The 22,771-nt window shown below is 22.8% G+C and overlaps 7 protein-coding genes across 7 annotated transcripts; 5 read left to right on the top strand and 2 right to left on the bottom strand. All coding sequences in view use genetic code 6, as the record gives it.

Moving 5' to 3' along the window:
• Positions 1–260: 260 nt before the first annotated feature.
• On the bottom strand, positions 261–1,136 carry TTHERM_00395950 (zinc finger C-x8-C-x5-C-x3-H type protein; the record flags this gene model as incomplete). The annotated part of the gene is made up of 3 exons (XM_001011967.2): positions 831–1,136; positions 567–770; positions 261–503 (listed from the first exon to the last, which is right to left on the bottom strand). The coding sequence occupies exons 1-3, from the start codon at positions 1,068–1,070 to the stop codon at positions 261–263; spliced, it is 687 nt and encodes a 228-aa protein (XP_001011967.1). The 5' UTR covers positions 1,071–1,136.
• A 1,019-nt stretch (positions 1,137–2,155) lies between these two features.
• Positions 2,156–3,521, top strand: TTHERM_000395949 (hypothetical protein; the record flags this gene model as incomplete). Its single annotated transcript, XM_012796488.1, has 4 exons — positions 2,156–2,393; positions 2,442–2,555; positions 2,616–2,664; positions 2,720–3,521. Exons 1-4 carry the CDS (start codon positions 2,231–2,233, stop codon positions 3,519–3,521), a joined length of 1,128 nt encoding a protein of 375 aa, XP_012651942.1. The 5' UTR covers positions 2,156–2,230.
• Positions 3,522–4,373: 852 nt separating this feature from the next.
• TTHERM_00396960 (kinase domain protein) lies at positions 4,374–12,670 on the bottom strand (the record flags this gene model as incomplete). Its single annotated transcript, XM_001011969.2, has 13 exons — positions 4,374–4,470; positions 4,531–4,641; positions 4,696–4,800; positions 4,853–5,080; positions 5,135–5,239; positions 5,294–5,497; positions 5,579–5,776; positions 5,843–6,945; positions 7,003–9,545; positions 9,616–9,663; positions 9,717–10,579; positions 10,637–11,223; positions 11,309–12,670. 13 exons carry the CDS (start codon positions 12,668–12,670, stop codon positions 4,374–4,376), a joined length of 7,554 nt encoding a protein of 2,517 aa, XP_001011969.2.
• Positions 12,671–14,005: 1,335 nt separating this feature from the next.
• On the top strand, positions 14,006–15,927 carry TTHERM_00396970 (transmembrane protein, putative; the record flags this gene model as incomplete). The annotated part of the gene is made up of 3 exons (XM_001011970.2): positions 14,006–14,377; positions 14,664–14,951; positions 15,067–15,927. The coding sequence occupies 3 exons, from the start codon at positions 14,006–14,008 to the stop codon at positions 15,925–15,927; spliced, it is 1,521 nt and encodes a 506-aa protein (XP_001011970.2).
• Positions 15,928–17,549: 1,622 nt separating this feature from the next.
• TTHERM_000396969 (hypothetical protein) lies at positions 17,550–18,133 on the top strand (the record flags this gene model as incomplete). Its single annotated transcript, XM_012796487.1, has 2 exons — positions 17,550–17,701; positions 17,788–18,133. 2 exons carry the CDS (start codon positions 17,550–17,552, stop codon positions 18,131–18,133), a joined length of 498 nt encoding a protein of 165 aa, XP_012651941.1.
• A 457-nt stretch (positions 18,134–18,590) lies between these two features.
• Positions 18,591–19,789, top strand: TTHERM_000396968 (transmembrane protein, putative; the record flags this gene model as incomplete). Its single annotated transcript, XM_012796486.1, has 4 exons — positions 18,591–18,664; positions 18,864–18,953; positions 19,369–19,458; positions 19,618–19,789. The coding sequence occupies 4 exons, from the start codon at positions 18,591–18,593 to the stop codon at positions 19,787–19,789; spliced, it is 426 nt and encodes a 141-aa protein (XP_012651940.1).
• A 978-nt stretch (positions 19,790–20,767) lies between these two features.
• On the top strand, positions 20,768–21,709 carry TTHERM_00396980 (hypothetical protein; the record flags this gene model as incomplete). The annotated part of the gene is made up of 3 exons (XM_001011971.2): positions 20,768–21,035; positions 21,229–21,523; positions 21,583–21,709. 3 exons carry the CDS (start codon positions 20,768–20,770, stop codon positions 21,707–21,709), a joined length of 690 nt encoding a protein of 229 aa, XP_001011971.2.
• Positions 21,710–22,771: the final 1,062 nt, after the last annotated feature.

The following is a 22,771-nucleotide window of genomic DNA, read 5'->3' as shown; positions in this document are numbered from 1 at the left end:
AAAATATAGTTTTCTTAAAAAATAAGCAAGAATGAATAATTGATTACTAGAATATACAAAAATATATTATTTATTCTTTATAAAACATTATTTTTAATTTTAAAATAATTAATTTAATTTAAGTTTGAAATAGAGTAATTAATTTCTAAATGCATGATAATTTTTATTTGTTTTTTTGTATGTTTGTTTGTGTATGTGTGAGTATTTTTGGTAGCTAATTAATTTATTGAAGTATTTTAAATTACATAAAAATCATTCATTCATTGATTTGCTTGATTATTAAAAATTGGAACTCTTCTTTGCGCACAGTAATAACTAAGCTTATGGTTTTGTTCGCATAATCCACATAATATGGTTTTATTAGGATCTATTTCTCTTGAGAAAAAGCACTAAGTTTTTTTATGTCCAATTTCTTAACATAAATGACATTAAATTAATTATTCTCTTTAATATTGCTGCTAATAAAACTCTAAATCTATTGGACTAAATGCTTTTGGATGGGCCTAATTTAATAGAAAATTATTTGAAAATCAGAAGAATATAAATAAAAAATTAATTCTTTATACCTTATCACACTTATTTCCCTTAGGACAATATCCATATACATAATCTTTGCATAATTTTAATGTAACATGTACAAATTGGCAATCAGGACCTTGAGGACAAAATCCTTAATCAAAGGAAACACATCTCAAGTAGACATGCTTATTTTAGCAACTATCTCCGAATCTGCACTAACCTTATAAGAAATGACCGCAAATTTGCTATTGCTATAAATTAAATTTTTTTATAATTATTAAATTCAATAAAATATTAAGTAATCTTCTTACTTAGCTTTTGTTAGGATCAGCTTTGTGAGAAAAATCACATTAATCTCCAAATTTGCAATGAGAATTTTATTAAAATTTTGTGCATCTTTTAATTTTGCTATCGTCATGAGAATAAGGACATTAAGCCCTTTAGCATTATCCGTGTATATATTACTTACAGAGACCATTTTTAGTAACTTCCTTATTTTAATTTTGCTAATCGTTTTTTCTTTGGTCAACGCTTTCTTCTAAAGTATTCATTTTTAACAGTAAATATTCGCTAAAATTTAAATAAATTTACTTTTTTTTATAAAAGTATTGATAGATACAATTTATATTAATTAAATTTTAATAATTACAATAAATCAACTAACTTTACCTCATTCAAAACGAAAAAATAAATAAATACCAAAAAAATTGACTTTAAAAAAATTTGTGCCAAAAAGTTTTAATTTATCTAAAATGGACAAATCATTGATTTAAATTGCATAATACCAAATACAGTTTAAATAATATTGTTGAATTTTGATTTTCAATTATATTGGATTTATTTATCATTTTTGAATAAATTTATTAAATACACTAAAAAATTTTAATATTAACTTATTTCTATCAAATTATTCTTGCTTAATTGTCTTAATTGTTTAAATAAATTTAATATTTATATTATACATGTTATCATAACATATTAAAATTATTTGTTAACTTTTTATAATATTTTTGAATATTTAAAAAAAAGAAATTAATGATGTAAAAATTTAGTCAATTGTATGTTATTAAATAAAAAATCTTATGATAGCTGTAATTTATAGTTCTTTAAATAAATAAATAAAAGAGAGTGAATTTGATTAGCAATAATTTTAATTTAATAGAATATAAGAGGAAAAGTGTGGTCTGGCGATTGATTTTTTAGACTAGCTTTTTAAAACAAATTTATAATAAAATGTTATAAATTTGTTTTAAAAAGCTAGTCTAAAAAATCAATCGCCAGACCACACTTTTCCTCTTATATAATAGAAGCTATATAAATATTATTAATAGACTAATTAGAACTAATCAAATCATATCTTTTTAATTAAAAGAACTAAAAATTATGCGAAATAGAATATTTATTACAAACATTCTTATTTGAGTACATAATATTGCTGGTTATATTAAATCGTAAAATATTAGGAAAGCTTGTAAGTATCTTTATTTTCGTATAAATTTCAGTTCACAAAGAGGAAAAAACTAAACGTATTTTTATTGGCTATTGTTTTACAATAATATTGCAAAAGTAACTAACTTTAGCGGTATTGAAATAAATACTTTTTTGTGAGTTGGTTTAATAAATTGAAAGCAAATTCCTTAATTAATAAGTAAGCTATAATCAAAATTTAATCTAATTACAAAATAGAAGTAGATATTAAACTTGTACAAAAATGGCAAATTCATCAATTAACAATAGCATGTTTGATTATTTCGAGTCTTATATGAGGAAGAAACATAAAAAAAGATACACTCCTGATCTAAGGGAATACAGCTCTAAAAAGACATTGATCGAAGACTCAATAGAAGAAGCTTAACAAGAGATAAATGATGAAAGTAAATATCTAATTAAGTATTTTTAAATATTAAATTATTCATATTTAGATAGAAAGGGGTAAATTTAGAAAAAAGGATTTTAGACTCCTCGAAACAATGAGCTCATTGATACAAACAACAGAATTTTATAATCTAAAATAATGCTAACTGGATAGAAAAAGGGTAAATTTGAATATTTATTACAATAAACCTCATTCATTCATTACTTTATTTTTTTAAAAGTCGCCAAACATATCTTAAACAGCAACACAGAATCTTCGCCTAAAAAAGAGTATTTAATTTTAGTTATTGCAATGGGATTTTAAGTTTATTATTTATTGATAAAGAGAAGGATAAAAAGAAATATTCTAAAATCTAAGAGAATGCTTTAGCTTTATTCCCTAGTAAAATTTGGTATAAGATAAAAAGCTGAATCACATAAATATAAAACGAAAAGATGAAGATGATAAAAAAGAAAAACATTTTAATTTACCACCAATCACACAACACTATATAGATACATAAAATCCAATATTTAATTACCAAAGTTTTCATTACAACTAACTTTCTTTACTGTCATCAAATTCTAATGATAAAAAAATATCTTTCAAGACTACAAGAAAAAATACAATGTTAAAGAGATTTGATGAAAAACCTGTTTGCAACATGAATTAAAAAAATAACATCCAAATAAAAATAGGAGAAGTTAATCTATAAGCTAAAAAGTGCTACACTGACTTCGATAGCATCAAGCTTGACAGCGTTAACATTATGAATAATAGCTCTTTCAAAAGCTATGATTTTCAAGAAGTTTAAAAACAGGCAATAATATAGTAAGCTGAAAAGTAGCAGCAAAAGGAAATTAGAAAAATCAATAACTTAAATAGAGGTTTAGATCGCCTTAACTTTTAAAAGGGAAGATAGAAAATACAACCTTCGCCATAAGAGCCTTTTATAGGTTTAGTCTTTTAAGATTATGAGAATTACACACCAATACATTCAAGCAACTACAGAAGAAGTCCGTTAATTCCAGATTAAGAATAAAATCAATCTTTTGAATTACCTTTATAATCTATTGCGGACTCTAGTCACCATACAATTACAAATAAAAAATTAAAATCAAATAAAATTAATCATTCTTTTTTTTGAGCCAAATGAATTAAAATAAAATCTAAAAATCAACCAACCCTAATTAAAAAGACAGATTCAATCTTTTATTAACAAATTTAAAAATTATTTACTTATATAAAATAAATTATTTATATTTTAAAATCATACAACATATACATCATAACAATTTAATATAAAATCTATTAATTAAAATAAACTCTAATAATCATTTTAAGTAATATAAAAATTGTATATTTTATTTGATATTTATTATCAAATTCTTAAGTAAGAAATATATTTAGTAGAATATTATTAAAATTTTATTTTAAAGTATTTTATTTTAGTAATTTATTTTCCTTTAAGTTTTTTTATTATTCAAAAATTAAAATTTTTTCGATAAACAATAAAAAATGAAAATTAAATCATTAAAAAAATGTGTTACTGAAATCTTTAATGAAATTTCCTAAAAATTTGAAAATTGTTTAAATATTTTTATGTATTTGGACAATTTACATACTATTAATTTATTAAATATATCAATTTATTTTGCTGTGAAGCACCTTTATTTATTTTTTCATAAATTTTATATTTTTCAATTTTAAAAAAAGTTAATCCAGGTATTAAATCATGATGCTATCCAATTCATCATATTTTAATGATTTATTTTGAAGATTAGTTGATATTTATCAAAAACTTCATGAAACCTAACTAATGAAATAAGACTAAATTTTTGATATGAGAGCATAGTTTTGAATAAGTGAGTACTAATTAACATAATATAAATAAGTATAAGAATTTTAATAATTTATTAATAAAATTTATTTTAAGGATGTATTATTTATTAATATATTTTTTGTTTAATGAGTTTTTTAGAAAATTTATTTTGTTTTTTCATTTGATATCTATAGTAATGTTTTTATTGAAAGTTTTTAATGTCATTATTTTTTCTTTGAAGCATTCAATATGTTTTTCTTCAATCTTTTTCCATCTAAATTTATATTTAAATAATTAAATAGATAAATATATAAGAGTAATTAAGTTTTTTTACCTATCGAGACTTAAAAATAACCTTAAGGTTGTAAGCTTGCTTAGCTTAGTAACTTTATTTGCTAGTTAAACTAAACTTTTGTCAGTTATTTTCTCATTACCTAATCCCCACCTATTTATTTTAAATGATGTTAATAAAAATACTTTAAACAATCAACCAACTTACCAATCAAAATTAAGAGAAAGACTATTCAAAGCATATAGGTTCTCAATGTTTTCTGCTAAATTGATTATGCTTTCATCTTTGATAAATTTATTTTTATAACCCCATCTTTATTAAAAATAAAAGTTTTTAAAAGTTTAAAAAATAAACAAAAACTTACCTGTCAAAGTTTAAGTCGAGTTCTGTCAGTGATTTTAATTTGCCTATTGCAATTGCTAAATCTTTTATACATTCATCACTAACATCTGTACTGAAACCGAAAAGATTCATTTCGACCATCCACCAACCTAGGTTAATTTTCAAAGAACTTAAACTATTGATATTCATCAAACTTTTTGCAAGATTCTAGACACTCACATCTCCAATTCCGCTATTTAAAGTCGCTGCACTTTGATCACATTAAAATAAGTAAATAATTTAAAATTTTAACAAACAATCTTACTAGGCTAAATTTATTTCTAATTAATTCAGAAATCTTGAGTTACCAATCGCAATCGCTAATGATTCTATTCCATCATCATTAATACTGGAATTATCTTTACCCCATCTAAATCAAATAATTTATTTGAAATTTCTTTTAAAATAAATAATTAAAATATACTCCTAAAGACCTAACTTTAAAAAACTCAAGAGATTGAGTTCTCTGACTAGATCATGCAAATTGATAAGTGAAGTGTTAGTCATCTATGAACCCCACGAATTCAAATTCAAAGATAGATAAGTTAAATAGTCCTTTGTGCAAAGAATACCTTTTTACAAATATACTATTGATTTATCAGTAATCTTGCAATTGCCATCTCCCCAACTTTTAAAAAATAAATAAATTTAAACAAAAACACACCCAAAATTAATTAATTAGATATATCTTTTTTAGAAATGAATTTACTTAGAGAGATCTAAACTTACTACGTTTATCTTTTAGATTTTCTAAAAAATTTCACCCAAAAACATGCACGATAAATCGGTGATTTATTCATTTTCTTTTGCCCATTCTGAAAGGTTTATATCTATAACTTTTAAGTTCTACAGTCCTACAATACTTTCACAAAATTCTTTAATTGATAAATCAGTCATATCACTCCACCTTTGTTAATTAATTTTTCAAATAATTTTAAAATTAAGAATTCATAAAAAAGCATTTTTAATTTACCCAGAGAAATCTAAACGAAGTTCTTAAAGATCTGGCAGTTTACTAAAAATATGGTTAATTCTTTAAAATTAGTTGATATTTTAGATTTAGGATTAAGATTGAATTTTTTGATTCTTTTTAGAGAAATCAATAATGACTTTCTTAACTCTATTCCTGCTTGTTATATGGGTCAAGAAATAGTCAATTATATTCTCATCGAATCCTAATATTTCTATTGAGTTTATATTTTACATATTATCTCTAAAAATCTTCGTCCAGTACTTAGCGAATTAAAAGACTTTATGGTGATTGTTATGATTTCTAAGTTGATTTAGCTCATATTTGAAAAGTATTTAATCAGCAATTATTTGGATTTTTTCTGAGTTTTACGAGTAAAGTAAATATATGTTGAGTAGCCTCTGTTTTACTTCAATAGTCTTCAAATTTTCTAAGCTGTTTTGGGTATTTAATAAGTAATTTATTCCTTTTTCTGTAATATCTTTACAGCAGTTTAACTTGATTACTTATAGCTAGGGAAGATACTTAGATTTGCTTAGCTTATCAAGATCCTCGTCTATTATTGTAGAATAGCTTAAATCAATATAAGTTAAAGATCTTGTATATCTTGAGCCAGCTAGAAGCTATCCTGCATAGCTATTAACTTTAAGTCTAGAAATATCTAATTATTTAATAAGCAAAAAGTTTCTTGAGTTAAACAATTTTCTTAAATCTTCAATAATATTTTCATCATTTAATTATTCAAAAGAAATATTTTTAGAAGGAATATCAAGCATTTAAGCTCTATTAATTTAGATTGTATCTTGTTCATAATCAGGTGTTGATTGATGGTCAAATCTACTTAAATCTACATAACTAGTGCCATTTATGAAGATTTAATTTAGCTACTCTTTCTTAATTTAGATACATTGAATCACTTAACTTTTCACTAATTCAAAAAGCGACTGAATATATAATTTACTAGAATAGAAATTTAATTTATATCCTTTCTTCTCAATCAATAAATGCAAAGTTAAAGGATTTTGTATAAAAAAATCAACTTTATTTGAAGAGACAAAAATATGGATATTTTAAAGCTTTTAGCACTCTAGCAGGCACTGCTTAATCTAATTTAATAACAAAAATTTGATGAACAAATAAATAAATAAAAAAATATGTTTTACTTATGCAACAAAGAAAATATCACTATCGATGTAGAGTTGCCTTATATTTTACTAGTTCTGAATGTTAGATAAATAGTTAAATACGCTTTGAGGAGATAAATTTGGGCATTCAACAAGATTTAAGGATTATAGAAATACTTGTTGTGGTTTTTTCGAGGTTATACTAATGATGTTAGTTTGGCTAATGTCAATTTTAATTAAATTTTTTAAATAGTTTGATTAAATTAAGCTTTCGAATCCTTCACTTAATATTTATTAGCATTGTGAAATATCTAAAAATTTTAAATAAATAAAACTACTGTTTTTTGCTAGATTTTTCAAAACAGTATCGTCTATGTTTGTTGCTCGAAAACTTAAAATTTGTATGCCGAAAAGTTTTGTTTATTTTGAAAATTTTTCGAAGGCTTATAAGTTTTTGTCTGTCAATTTATTGACCCAATTAAAAAAGGAAGATGATTATGACTATTTTGATTAAACTTTTTAATTAATGTTGATGTTTTTATTTGAGTGGGGCGATGAGCAGTTATTTAAATTTGTTAACGACAAATTTGAAATAGATGAATGAAAGGCTTAATGTTAAGTATTGAAAGAGATATTTTGGTTAGATTAAATGGTTGCTTTTATAAGCTATTGAGATTTAATATTTTAATCAGAAATTTATTATTTGATAGTTTCATGCTGTTGAGGTTGCTAATTATTTGTTTCATCACAGTTAGAAATTTAAATGGCTGAAGTGAGATTTCCGCATGAAGTTAATGAAGAATGAGCATCACTTTAGTTTAGCTCAACTAGATTTTTTCTAAGAATGTTATACTTTTATATATACTCGAGTTATTTAAGGATATTGTCAGTAGTGTAAGGAAAATAGTGGAAATATGCATTTTATTTAATTAAATTATTTTATTATTCTTTATTTAAACTCCTAACAGAGCTATTGATACAATCAATAGATACAGCACTACCAGCTGATTATTAGACTAGCTTTTAATCCAATATAGTCAAATTGGAGTTATTTGAATATAAATGATGCTTTCTATCAAAAGCAAGAAGCATCTCTTATTCTGTTTAATGAATATTTTCATAATTTATGTTTTGTATGTTTCCTTAAGAAGAAATTTTTGTTAATATTTTATCATTTTTCATGTTATGATAACCCTTTGACAAAATACCTTCAAAATCTAACTGAGTGAGTTGAGGAAAGTTTTCATGTGATGACTTTTATAAGAAAATTTCTAAGCCCTTGTGTGTTAAGTTCCTGCAAAAGCAAAATATCAGGATTTAAATATTATTTAAGTAAGGACATGATACTAGTTCAAGCATGCACTTATCATCAAACTCAGAGTAAGAAAAGTCTAAAATCACAATTTATTTTAGGAAAGGATATTTAAAAAGTGAGCAAAATGTTTGCTGAGATAGAGCTTCGTATTTTAAGTTGAGCATCTTCAAAGACTCTATGTTATGATCCAGAGCTACAAATATGGAAGAGGAAATATCCTTCGAGCTTGAAAGATCTAATTCTTTTAGATTTTGAACTTGCTTAGAGAGTAAAAATTTAATCAGACTTTCTTCTTCAATTTAAGCAGAAACACCAATATTTTTCATATACTCTAGTTTAAAAATGGAAAGCGAAGGATCATTTTTATTAGAAATTTTATCAAAAAAATAGACTGCGCTTTCCTTACTAAATAAATCAAAATTTAAATAAATTATGCTATCAGAATCATCAATAGAACAAACTTGGTTTGAGCTATTGTAATTTGACGATAATGATGATTAAAATGATGAGAGTCTATCAGATTCACTAAGATTGTTTTCTGATACCATCAAAGAAGTTTCTTAGATTTATTATTTTTGAATATTTAATTTGTTGCTACTTTCATTACAAAAATCTGAAGAATTTTTTCCTAATTAGCTAGGTTAATTGAGTAATTAAATAAGTTATTCTAAAATCACGGCATCTAGTATAAGCTCATGCTTAAAGTACTTGATGTAAACCTCAAATATTCTTTTTTTTCTCCTATTAACAGCCAGTAGCACCAGCTATTAGCGGGAGCTTTATTAAAAGTCATGCTTGCTCTTTTTAGATGTTAGAAGTATTTTTACTCTTTATTTATCCTTTAAATACTGCTTAAACTCAATAAAATTACTTGAGTAAAACCTAAAAGTATTAATTTCAAACTGCAGTTCCACCTCATTCAGCCCAGTGCTTTTCATGTATCCTTCTCTATCATGAGTATTTATCAAAACTTCTACGTTTTTCTAATCTTTTTGCAAGAATAAATCAGAATCAGTCGGAATTACAGGTATTAGAAAATCTTCAAGAAGAAAATTATACCATGTTCCTTTATAAACAACCCAGTCTATAAATTTTATGCTTCCTTCTCCAAAAAATTATCCATTTCTAAACTAACCTTCATACACCCAATCATTCTAAAAAAAATAAAATACACCATAACCATGAGGAAGATCATTATCCCATTATCCCTCATAAACTAAAGCTTTGATAACCTCTCTTTCTCCCTCAATTAGTTTATACAAAGACCCTTTTATTATCAAAATTATATTTAAATAAATCCTTTAATCGTTGAAAAACTCAAATATCAAAAAATCTACCTTCTCCGTGTCGTAGAATTCTCCCATCTTCCATCTTAATATATGACCCTTAGTTAAATAAGTATTAAATGATTTATTTGAGAAATAATTTTTTAGTTTACCTTCATAAATAAGTAGCTTTATAGTATAGTTAATAATGCAAGTATTATCTTACTTTAATTCAATAATAGGAGGAAAAATCTTATGATGAGGGACTATGATGTTGCTTAAGATAATTTTATCTAACTGACAAATAAGACAAAGCTTTATAGAAGAGATTCGATTAATTTCTTCAATTTAAAGAAGCTCTGCTAATATGTTTATTGGCTTATAGAGACGGTTTTTTAGGATGTAGTAATTATCTTTTATTAAATACTTGTTTATATTCATTTTGAGAGCATATTTATAAGCCTAATGCTTGTCTCTGAGAATCTGTTGTATCTAATGTCTTTAATACTTTTATCTTACTAGCTCAATTTCTAGTAAAATTAGACCTACTGTATATAGGTCTGATTTGAAGGGATCGTGCTCGATAATGTATTTTTTCGGCTAAGCTGAATGGGCATCCCTTATTATAGGAGAAAAGTAAAGCTATGTTCCTGCTATATTTTGCTTTATTGAAAAGCAATCAGTTCCAGGAATAAAATTTTAAGTTAACTAATGACTGCCTATTTCTTCAGATATACCAAAATCCGCTAAAAAGTAATTCCCGTTACTAACTAAAATATTATCTAGCTTCAAATCCCTATGCACTACGCACATATTATGCATTGAGAGCACATTTACAATAAGTTAAATACATATTTACCGATACTTTTCATCACTGATTTCTGATTCATCTGCATACACTTGATTCTTTAGAGAACCATCTGCAAGCTCCATTTCTATAACTTCTATCTATTTCTTGCTAACCGTGTCTCTAAATTTAAATGTATTATAAGCCATTATGCTATTTGCAGTTAAAGTATTAAGTCTATCTAGGAAACTTATTTTATTATATGAAAAAAACCATTAAATTTCTTTTTGTTATTTATAAATTTACGCAGATTCATCTTAAGTAATTCCATAATGTATTTTAAGAGCTCTGATATATCCTTCTGGTGTTGTAGCTCTCAAAACAAGTCCATACGACCCACTTCCTATTTCTAGAAGATCGCTATATTACTTACTCAATAGAATATTACATATTTTTTCTTTGTTTTCCTGTCTCTTCAAGTCTCCGCCATAAACCAATCCTATATTATAATCTTCTATATTTACTTTTTAATTTGGATTAAAACCATATCCATTGTGATTTTCTACAACTTTCACATTACTGTTGTGGTTTTTTGTATTAATCCTAGAATCTATTTATTTTGCAGCTGCTTAATTGCTATGATTTTTATTTGGTTCAGGCTTTTCTATTTTATTATTGCTTCTATACATATACTCAGTCTGATCCTAAATAAACTATTTCTTGTTTGTTTAATTTGATGAATATTCATCTTTTGAAATTCTTTTAGTTTCATTTGACTTCTTTTCTTTCTTATCACTTTTATCACTTGGATTTATTATTTACTTTTCAGTTTTAAGCAAAACTGTTTCGTTGAACTTAATTTCCTCTTCATTTTCTTCGTAGTCATCAATGCTCTTAATTTAAAAAGAAAATAAATAAGTTCAGTTAAATAAATTTTGACATTTAAAAAGCTAAATAAATAAATTTTATTGTCATTACAGGTATTGTTTTGCTCATGTATTTATTTTTAAAAGATGAACCATGTTAATTTGTTATTTATTTTTTCCTTTAAGCTTTATCCAAGCACTGTTCTGTGTAAAACTAATGTACCCTTTGCTTAGTAGTCTTTATTTCAATAGGAGAAGGTGTATTAATTTAAGAAGAAGAATTTGAAGAATCACTTTATTCTGTTATGTTATTTTCAGTGATTGTGTATTGTGTTTATTCTTAATCTGAGCTATTTATAACTCCTGATAGAACATCTTCATTTTCTTCAAAAACAGTGTTACCACAAATACTAGCTTCAGAGAGAGTGTTTTGATTTTTAGATTTAATTTAAGAAATTTAAGAAGGCTAATTTGGATTATTCATCATCATAAATTTATTGTATTCTTCAGCCATATCCTCATGAAGACATATCGAAATTCTTTTTGGATCATTTATATTTGAAAGTGGGAGAAATAGCAGCTATTGGCTTTTAAATGTTCCCTTTTATTGTTGATGATTTTGTATTAAGTGCAACTTTGTACTTCCCTTATTTATTCTTGTAATAGGAGAATCGTCAAATGAATTTGTGCTAGAAATACTGCCAAGAGTTTAAGCTTGTAAAAGTTACTGCTTAACTCTTGCTTCTATTTTATCTTTAGAAATTTTAATAACTTTTTTAGAGCGACTTAGAGAAACGCTGCTCTCTAAATTTTAAAAATTCTAAATGCTTGTGCTAATGCTAGAAATAGCTTGATTTTATTCTTCAAATTTATGATTTTTGACCCCATTAATTTATAGATTTGTTCTGCTTTAAGTTTGCATAGTTTTTTGGTTAGAAAATTGACTTGAAAATTACTCTTAGCTTGTGATTTGTAAAGGAAAAGAGTTTCCTAAAAGGCTGCTTCTTTTTGGGCAAAATTATGAATAATTAAGCATTGATTAATGTGGATTAAAGCTTTATCTTCTACTAAATTAGTGCTAATTATTTAATACTTGCTACTTTAGAGAGTCTCTTTTCATCATTTTTTTATTTGTGTAAATTTATTCTAATCCATCTTAAACTCTACTTCCATTCCAAATTTAAGAGGAGGAGGTATTTGATGAACCATCAATGATTGAATTAGAATCTATTGTTTCATCTTTCTTTGTTTCTAATTAATATGTATTTGAGAACTCATTATTATTTGTAATCGTTTTTTCTTCTTCTTCATATCTTTCATTAAAATTATCATTGCGATCGTATTATAAAAATTATGCTTCAAGGCCACTGATTTAATTATAAAGATTTTTTTAGTTGTTTTCTTCATCAATATCACTTTTCCCTTGTTCATCAAGCGATTTTTACTCACATCTGTCTGCTGGGATATTGTTCATTTTTATAATCTGAAAATTACTTAAAATAAATAATAGCAATTTAACACTTAAAATATAAAAATTTCTGATTAAAAATTAGAAATGAGTATTTTAAAAATAAATCAAGTAATATACATAAGCTTTTTTTTAATAAAATTATAATCTAGAAATAATTAAGTATATGTATGTTTATATGGTCTCTAAATTCCAAAAAATAATATGTAAAATAATTTGCAAAAATGGAAAATAATTTAATTTAAATTTTTTAAATCAGCGTTATTTGAATAGATTTCTACTACTACTTTAATTCTTTAAACAAAGTCGTTTTTTTGTTTGTGATTTTTACTCACTTTTATCTCTAATAAAAAGCAAAGAAAAATATTCTTAGATAAATTAATTATATATATCACATGTTTTACTTACTATTCTTTTATTTAAATTAAATTTTTTTTTGTGAGATTACTGCTTAATTGTTAGTATTATAAGCTTAAATTAATTTTTAGAATGTGAGATTTTAGCTATTTCTATAAGTCAAAATTAAGCATTACATCTAAATTATATATCTTTATGTTTCCTAACATTGTATTTTAAATATTTTTCAATAGAAACTGAATTCAAAAATAAAACTAGTTTTATTATTTACATAACCTAATTTCTAAACTCAAATAACTATAGAAAAATTAAAAGCTAGAATTATCAAAACTATACAATCATCATAAAAATATTTAATTTAGTTTACAAAAGTTGTTAAAACTGTGCAAAAAGCATAAAGATTCTATTTATATATAAGGATTATTCTTAGTTTTAAGAAAGTGTAAATATGTAAATAATGTTATTGATTAATATTATAGCATATTATGATATTTTTAGGTCAAATAAGCCATAAATAAATATATATAAACACACACACAATTAGTTAGGAAAATAATTAGTTAATAATTAAGATGAATAAGAAATTTAATTAACTTTCAAAAAAGTTTTCATTTATTTTAATAAGTTTTGATTAATCAATCAAACAAACAAACAAAGAAAATTAATTAAAATATAAAACCATTAGCTGACAAAAATTGAACAGATTTTTGAAAGTAAGTTCATTTTTGGCTCATTTTGAAAAAAAAAGTTGCGAAAGATTTTAGAAATAAGGAAGAAAGAAAGTATTACACTTAATAGGAGCAAATACTTAGAGTAAAAATACTTATCCATAAATTATAAAAGGAAGGGGATAATCTTCAAAGATTGTTTAAAATTAAAATTGCAATAATTACAAATAACTTAAAAATTTAGAGGAAAGTTAAGGAAAGAAAGCGAGTCATTTATTGATTATTAAATTAGTATTTCAAAATATAAATATCAAATATGAAAAGGAGGGCTCCTAGTATCTCGAATGTTGCAAATCTAAATTAGTATTCAAACTAAATTTTAAGCTTTATAGAGATGTTTTTCTACGTTTTCAGTACTGTAACTATAGTAATAACTATGGTTGATTTGCTTTAGCAAAATAATAAATATCTATATTATGGCGTGACTATATTCGTTCTTTATATGTTATAAGGATTCTATGGCTTTATCAATCAAGACCTAGACAAAATTCATAGTCCTAAATTCTCATTATTTCTGAAGTTATTTTTTTTAGAGCACTTTTCCTTAATTTACACACGTAGAAACTCATTAAATAATTAAATTTCTAACGAAATATACTCTTCCGCAACCAGTTCTTCATTTTTTCAAGTACATATTTTGAATATACTACTTTTTTTGCATTTTTATAGGCATTTTCTTATTAAAATTTAAACAAATTTCCAGTTAATATCGATAATTAAGCTAGGAGATTATTATGCTTTTAACTAGCTCTCATTAATTTTTATTACTTTCGTATTTTATGAATGATATTAAAATTTGAATGCCTTAATTTACACTCTTGCTTAAAAATAAATTGCTCAACAAATATTTTGATAGATTTATTTTTTAAAAAATCAATCTAAATTGTCTAATTATTAAAAATACTATATAATAGGGAAGAATACTTAGTGTTGTATGCATTTATTTATTATCATTTTATGGTCTTTAGAGCAATAATTTAGACATTATATACTAGCTATCAATAGCAGCCACTTCTCTGAATGTAGGATTATATAACCCACAGTTTTTCATGAGAGAAGACACATGTCCAGAGGATTTATTTCATTATACTATTGAAGTATATTCTAGATCGGCTTTTTATTCTGTTCTGTTCCTAGTTTAAAAAGATGATGGGGACTATCATTATTAAACTACTTAAACAATTATAGATTTCTTTATAACGGTAAAAAAAAAAAAAACATATTTTCTAACAAAAATTTTAATTTAAATTGATCGTTTTAATTTTAAAAAAATAAATTATCACAAGCTTTAGCCTAATTTCTATTTTTATATAAAAGTTCCTTATAATAGGATTTTCAATAACAGTATTGTAGCTTCTATATAATTTGATAATAAAAAGACTTCCTGTCTTAGATAGCTTTGTTGGATCAGGACATCTATTTATAAATTGCATTTATTTGAGGTATCCTTCAAACATAGCTGTGCAAAAACATAAATTGCTTTTTATGAAAAACTCTTCATACGTAATTAATCCTTAGATAGTTGTTCTAAGCGCTCTACATCGCCTAGCAGAATGCTTTGGATTTTTTTACATGTATTATAAATATTTAGATTTATCACCGAATCAATCAAGTGCTATTAATACTCAAATTCGTATTTCTTAGGTCTCATCTGCAATTTATACTTATATTCTTTCATTTTAAATTTTATATGTTATTGTCGCTGCATGTACGAATCTAAGGGACTCTGCTGATATTAACGAAACGACTATCATTAATGGAGCTGCAACCACATCAAAAAGCCCAGAACAAACAAAAAATAATGGACTAACTACTCGCTGCTAATAAATATCAATAAATAATAAAGATAATAGTAATGACAATACTTTAGTTCCTATCTATGAAAACGATAGAACAGATAAAGGGACTAAAGAAACATAAAGAGTAATAACATAATTTAATAATAATAGCAACAATGTTACAAATAATACTGAAAAAATACCAAAAATAAAAAATAATTAAAAAAAGCTTTCTATGTTTGGTTAAATTAGTGTTCAAGGCAATTCTCCAACTTCTACAGACAATGGCACTTTTATTTTTTAACAAGACTTTGAAGAAAATTAAGGATTTTAAGCCTTGAAAATCTTCAGTCCTATCATTACTAAAAAAGTAAACTTTTCCTTACAATAAATATCTTGATTAATTTTAAGATCTTTAACTTATTAATAACTAAGAATATTGGCAAACCTTTTTGAAGATTCAAAATTGACTTTGTATATTTTTTAATCTTATAAGCTAGTATTGAAAAGATAAATAAATAAATAAAAAATAAACAAATAAATAAATAAATTATTTTTATTTATCATTTCATTAATTCAGCAAGCAAGTTACCCACCCTTCTTACTATCTTTTAATTAAAATAATCAAAATTTACCTTAATAAATTATGTATATAATTAAGTATTTGTAATTAGCCTTCACTATTCAAAGTTTATTCATTATTATGTTTTCATCAAAAATGCTCACTGTTATTATATAAATCTTTTTATCTTATTTTGTTATTCATTCATTTCTCAAAATTTCTTAATTTGGATAATTATTTTATTAAACTTGACAAGAAAGGCTATTTTCATATTAGAAGCACTATTAGCACTATTAAAGTTGTTAAAAGTAAAAACAGAAAAAAGTATTTCTTAGAGCATTTAAAGACATGATTTTTTTAAATCAAAATTACTATTAAATTTATAAGGTAAGATTTGCAGATAAAAATAATTAGTCTCACAAAACCATATTTCTTTTAATTAGAATTTTCGAAATTTAACTAAATAAATTATGTGTTAGCCTTTACTATTCAAAGTTTATTCGTCATGTTTTCATCAAAAATGCTCACTATTATTGAATCGTTTTATCTTATTTTGATTATTAATTACTCAAAATTTCTTAATTTTAATAATTATTATTTTATTTTAGTTGTTAAAAGCAAAAACTGAATATTTCTTATAGAGCTTATTATATATTTATCATTTTTTATATAAAATACTTACTGTTATTCTTGAATACTTTTATCTTATTTTGATTATTTATTTCTCAAAAATTACTTAATTAAAATTTTTATTTTACTATTTATTTTCTTTACCTTAAAAAAAAAAAAAATAAACATAACTTTATTTATTATTATTAATTTTTCAACTAATAAAGTAACAATAACATTACTGATAAAGGTGTTTTAGAATTAGGGACTAATTTATTAAAATTAGTAAATATGACAAGGTTAAAGCTAGTTTTAAAGTAATTACTATTTTTTTCATAAACTTTAAATTGAAATAACCAAATAAAAATAAAGCAAAGCAAATTATTATATGAAAAAGTATTTATACTTCAAGTGAACATTTAGTTTTAAATTTAGCTTATTTATCAATTAAATCTGTTTTAAATTTGAATTTTTTGATTGAAAAATATTTAAAGGAAAAATAAAATTGGTGATTAGGGTAGTTCACTTTTATTTATGAATTTACTATAATGCCCTTAACTCTATCATTTGACACTTGCTTTAGAGTAACAAAATTTTCTGCTTTTTATCTTTATTTATCTTTTTTAATAAAAATTAAATTATTTTAAAAAAATAAATATTTTATTTAAATTTAATTCAAATATGTTTTAAAAAAGTGAAAATTAACTAAATAATAACTTTGCGGCTGGAATAAAATTTGATTAATCTAAATCTTCTAATCTTTCGAAACTATAATTGTTATTAAAGTAATTTAATCTTTTAAATATTTTCTTTATAAATTTATTAATTTTTCTTAAAAAAATAATATTAAAATGAATTAATAAAATATCATATTTTATTATTTTAATAATTTCATAAATTATTGCCTATCTAAAAGCTACAACAAATTAGGCGATTAAGGAATAACGAATTTAGGCTCTATTTTAGCAAAAACTAGTATTTCATCTTTAGTAATAGGATTAAGGTAATGATAATTCAAATTTTTAAGTTAATTTTTTATTTAATATTGTTGTTAATCTAATCTATGTTCTTAATTTATTTTAATAAAAGTGATAACAATATTAATTAATTTGGAGCGTTCAACTTCTCTATGCTATTAGCAAAATGCACTAACTTGTCAACTCTCAATTTAGGATTTTACAAAAACAACTTGCTTAAAAATCCCGCGGCTAAATTAGTATCAAACTTTTCTCCTTGTACTAATCTACAAGATTTAAAAATCATTTTGTGGTAATTAGTTAACTTTTTTACTTAAATTTAAAATTAATAAGTTAACAAATAAGTATAAAAAATAAAATAATACACAATTACAAATAAATAACTTATTTTTAAGCTTTTAGTAATAGATTTAACTGTTTATTTTTATACTTAAAATTATATAAAGTAATAACGCTGAAGGATAGAATGTATCATAATTAGGATTAAAAGGCGCTAATTTTAAAAATATCTAAAAATTGAATCTTGATTTAAGGTAAGTTAATATTTATTTTTTTCATTTTAATATAAACCAGAAAAATAATCAAAAGAGAGGACACAACTTATATTTAATTGGTAAAATAAAATCATTTTTATCAATTAATAAATAATTTTGTTTATTTTTTATCTTTTTTCTCAAGGGATTTTACTTTCTAATTTTATGAAAAGCCTTAATAAACTTGAAAACAAAGCTGTTTAAGAGTTGATGTAAACTTTAGAAAAATGTACTCATCTTTAGGATCTATCTTTACGTCTTATGTAATTTTTGAATTATCTAAAATTTAACAAAATCTTAATTTAAATTCTTTTAATTTTTTATTTTATTCATTAATTAAATGATACGAAACTGTTTTATATAAAAAGTAAACTAAATTTAAATGACAAATTCTCATCAGCGTTATTTTCTTCTTTTGAGCTTTATTCTAATCTCCATAATCTGGACATCTTTAAAGTAAGCATTAATTATTTTTTCAACAATTTAATTGAAGGCAGAAAACATTTTAATATATATAAGATGCTAAAATTAACTATTAATTTTTTAGAATAATAATTTTTTTTCTGAGCTGAATAGTACTATTTTAATGCTACTTTGGTTTCAAATTTTAAGTTTTATTTTATTCTCTTAATAAAAAACTATTATCTAATTATAGGGAAAATATTCTAAATTGCCCTTAACTTTCCAAAATGATATTGGCTTTAGCAAAACTTAATAACCTCTCCAGTTTAAAACTCAATCTAAGGTAAATTTTATAGATTAAGTAATTAAATTTCATAATTTTGAGAAACAAATATTAAAACTTTTATTGAAAGTGATAAAAATAGAAATCCTAAATTAATATATAAAAAAATCAATCATATAAATTTAATATAAAAGCATTAATAATATATTTATAGTAAATTTTTTATACTATAAATAAAACTATTTTTACAATTAAAGCTATTTAAGATAGATTCTAGCTTTATCAAAAGTATTTGTTTAATGAAATTTTATTTTTTTTTTGTAACAAATAAAAATTGATGATATTTTTTTAGGATATAATGAGAAAGAATTCTTATGAATTTTAGCGAAATAAATAAACACTTCAAATATAATAGATAAATATTTTATATTAAATATATTTTTAAGAAATTAAAACAATTATTTATAATAAAAAGTAATAATGATATTAAATGTTAACCAGTTATAGAACTAGCTGAGGTTGTGAGATAATGTTAGAATTTAAAACTTTTAGAACTCAATCTTCAGTAAATATTTTATTTAGTATTTATTTTATTAAAATGCTAAAAATTTTGGAGATAATAATTAAAATAAATGAATTTTAATTTGTTTTTTATTAGCAAACATAAAACATATTATCAATCATTCATTCTTAATGTTTTTTAATTTTGAATAAATTTAAATAGATAAAATCCGATAGGTATATTTGCAAATGCAAATTTATATTAATAAATCAGTAAAATTACTCAATTAGTAGAATTTAGTTTCCTTTTTGATTATTATGAATGTACTAATTGCTATGATAGTTACTCTAGCTATGAAGAAGAGGATGATTCAGTTTAAAATAAAAATAAATGACAGTAAAATCAACTAAAAAAAAAAAAAGTTGAGCCATAAAAATAGTTAACAATTATCTATTCATTTTTTTTAAACTCTACAATAAGAAATAAAACTAATTTTGAAGGTAATCAATAATTTACTTTAATTTTTAAATAAATAGTTTTAGACTCACTAAAAATTATTTATTTTATGATAAAATTATATTTTTGTTATTGTAATTATTTTTAAGTAAATGTTTGTAAGTTAATATTTATTATATATAAAGAATAAACAATCAAAAATTCTATTTTATTCAATGCTAATTAAAAATAAATTACTCATTAATTAAGACAACCCATAAAATATGTTTTACCATATTTACTGCGTTGATAATTTTTTTTGATATGAATAAGTATCTAAATAAAGTAAAAAAATGGAATTTTAACTTTAATATTTTTACAAAAATAAAAATATGCCTTCAAAAAAGATTGAAAAAACATAATAAAAAACTCTTCTAATAATCTTTGAATAAATAGAATAAATTTAGAAAAATTGTTTATATATTTTGATAATTAATAATTAATAAGTCATTAAAATAATATATCAATTTTATTAATGTGATAAAAACCTTTATACAATAAGAGTTCATTATTTTTAGTAAAATAGTTACCTGTTAATAATTTATTTAAATGTTGTAATTTGACAAAAAAATAAGCATTTATTGATCTATTAAAGTGATGCTCTTTATTTCAAACACATTTTTTAATATATTTTTTACTTTATTTTAAGAAAAAGAAACCAAACATTTATTTAATTGATTTTCAAAACATATTTTCTTAATTAATCTTTATGTAAATTAAAATTCTAAGAAAAATAATAAATAGTTTAAGTTATTGATTGATATATATTACTTTTCAATATAACTCTTAATTAAAAAAACAAAGCATAGTAAATAAAAGTTCATATTACCTATTATAAGTTTTATAGTTAAAAAGTTAAACAATACTATTATTTAATATGAGAGATAATAATATAACCAATGAAAATTAGGTTAATTTATCTGATTATAGCTCTTATGGTACTAATTATGAGAAGTCTATAATGTAGTATTAATTTAAAATACTTTAGATGTAATAGTAGAACTAAATTTTAGGAGACTAATCACAGTCGCTAATGCAGTTTCCCTCATAAATAATTAATAATCTGGAAATAATTTAGCATAATAGTATCTAAAATGATTATAAAAGTGATGTTTGTAATTTATAGAGTGACGAGTAAAAAAATGGTACTTAAAAAATTATTTTTACAACATTATTAAAGAGAATATTGAATATACTTCTAATTCATAAAATATCACAATTATGAAATGGATTCTTCATTAATTATTTCATAATTACTTTTAAAGTGAGTTAGATTTTTATTAAAATAATAGTTTATTCAATTTAAACCTCATATTTATAAATTTTACTTTGTAATAGTTGGAACAGATCACTCTTTTTCGAATAATTAGTAGGACTTATTATTTAAGTAAAGTGAGTAAAGCTAAAAGTGTCATGATACAAATTATGATATATTTAAAGATGTTTCTAAAACAAATGGATAGGATTCTTACTAAACAAAGCAAAATTTAATGCAACCAAATTTGAAAGAAATATAGTGCAGCTTACCTTCTCAAAATTTTAAAAACACTATTAAGAATAAAAATGCTTAAAATAGAACTTTTAATTCTGGAAGTTCTTTTGATATAAAGGAATAAAATAAGGCAAATTCAAAGTAAAGAAATCATAGAAAAAGAATTAATCTATTGGAAATAGATAATAATACCTAAAAAGATGTATGGAGAAAAAAGTGGCTTTAAATACTTGCATTGGTGTCAAATATGAAAAGGATAGCATTTCAAAGTTCTTTGTTTTTTAGACCTTAGAATTTGAGAGAAGTTTAAATTAGACTAATAAATGATTTATCAAGCAATTAAAATACTTAAATAGAATTTTTTTAAATAAATAAAAATCATTTAGGTCGCTTATTTACCTACAACAATTTTAAAGGAATTATGTCTTTTAAAACATATAGAAAATTTTTAAAATTCATCATAAAATACTTTGGATTTTTTATAAAATCCTACAACCAATTAACAATTTAATTAAAAAATTTTGGAATATATTTCTTTAGTTACTTTCCATTATTTCATAATTTATCCTCTCTATATATCCTGTGGGAAGCAGTCATTTTTTTTGCTTCGTTAACTCTATTTGTTTACATTCCCTTTGAATATGGCTTTCAGATAGCTAGAGGAGAATTCTTAAGATATTATATTTCTTATTTCTGTAATATTATCTTTAGCATTGATATTTTTGTAAAATTCAACACTCTATCAACTGAATAAGGTACTTTTATCGAGTAGCACATACAAATATTTTCTAATTATCTAAACTCATCATTTTTCACTGATATAGTTAGTATACTTAGCCTAAATTCATAGCTCTTTAACCTAGAAGGACTCTATTTCCTATTCTTTCTAAGGATTTTTTAACCATTTAGAATTATAGAAATATTCAGAGAATAATTTCTCTTAAAAACGAAAGTATTTGGTAAGTTAAAATAAAAGTATAATATATTTTGTTTATTTATTTATCAAATTAATATAAAGGAATAATTTCTTTGCTGTATTTATTAGCTTAAGTTATATACTTTGCTCATCTCTTTACTTGTCTTTGGAATTATGTAGGACTTCTATAGCTTTAGTAGAATAAAGGTTGGATTGTATTTTATAATTTTTAAGTAGAATCAGTATCTAGTAGATATATCTAAATTTTTTATTATGCTATTGTTACTATGACAACCATAGGGTATGGTGATTTCACTGCATAAAGTCACTTAGAAAAATTTCTGATGATTTTTATTGCTTTTTTTTCTTGTGGAATGTTTGGTTATGCAATTAATTCTATAGGTAAATTCTAATAAAAATATATTTCTTTTTAAAATAATTATCTTATATTTCTTTTGATTTGTATTTACTTA

Source organism: Tetrahymena thermophila (genome assembly GCF_000189635.1).
Source record: "Tetrahymena thermophila SB210 genomic scaffold scf_8254719, whole genome shotgun sequence".
Lineage (NCBI taxonomy): Eukaryota > Ciliophora > Oligohymenophorea > Hymenostomatida > Tetrahymenidae > Tetrahymena > Tetrahymena thermophila.
The sequence above is the reverse complement of the archived record's forward strand: the minus strand, read 5'-3'. Positions and strand labels throughout refer to the sequence as shown.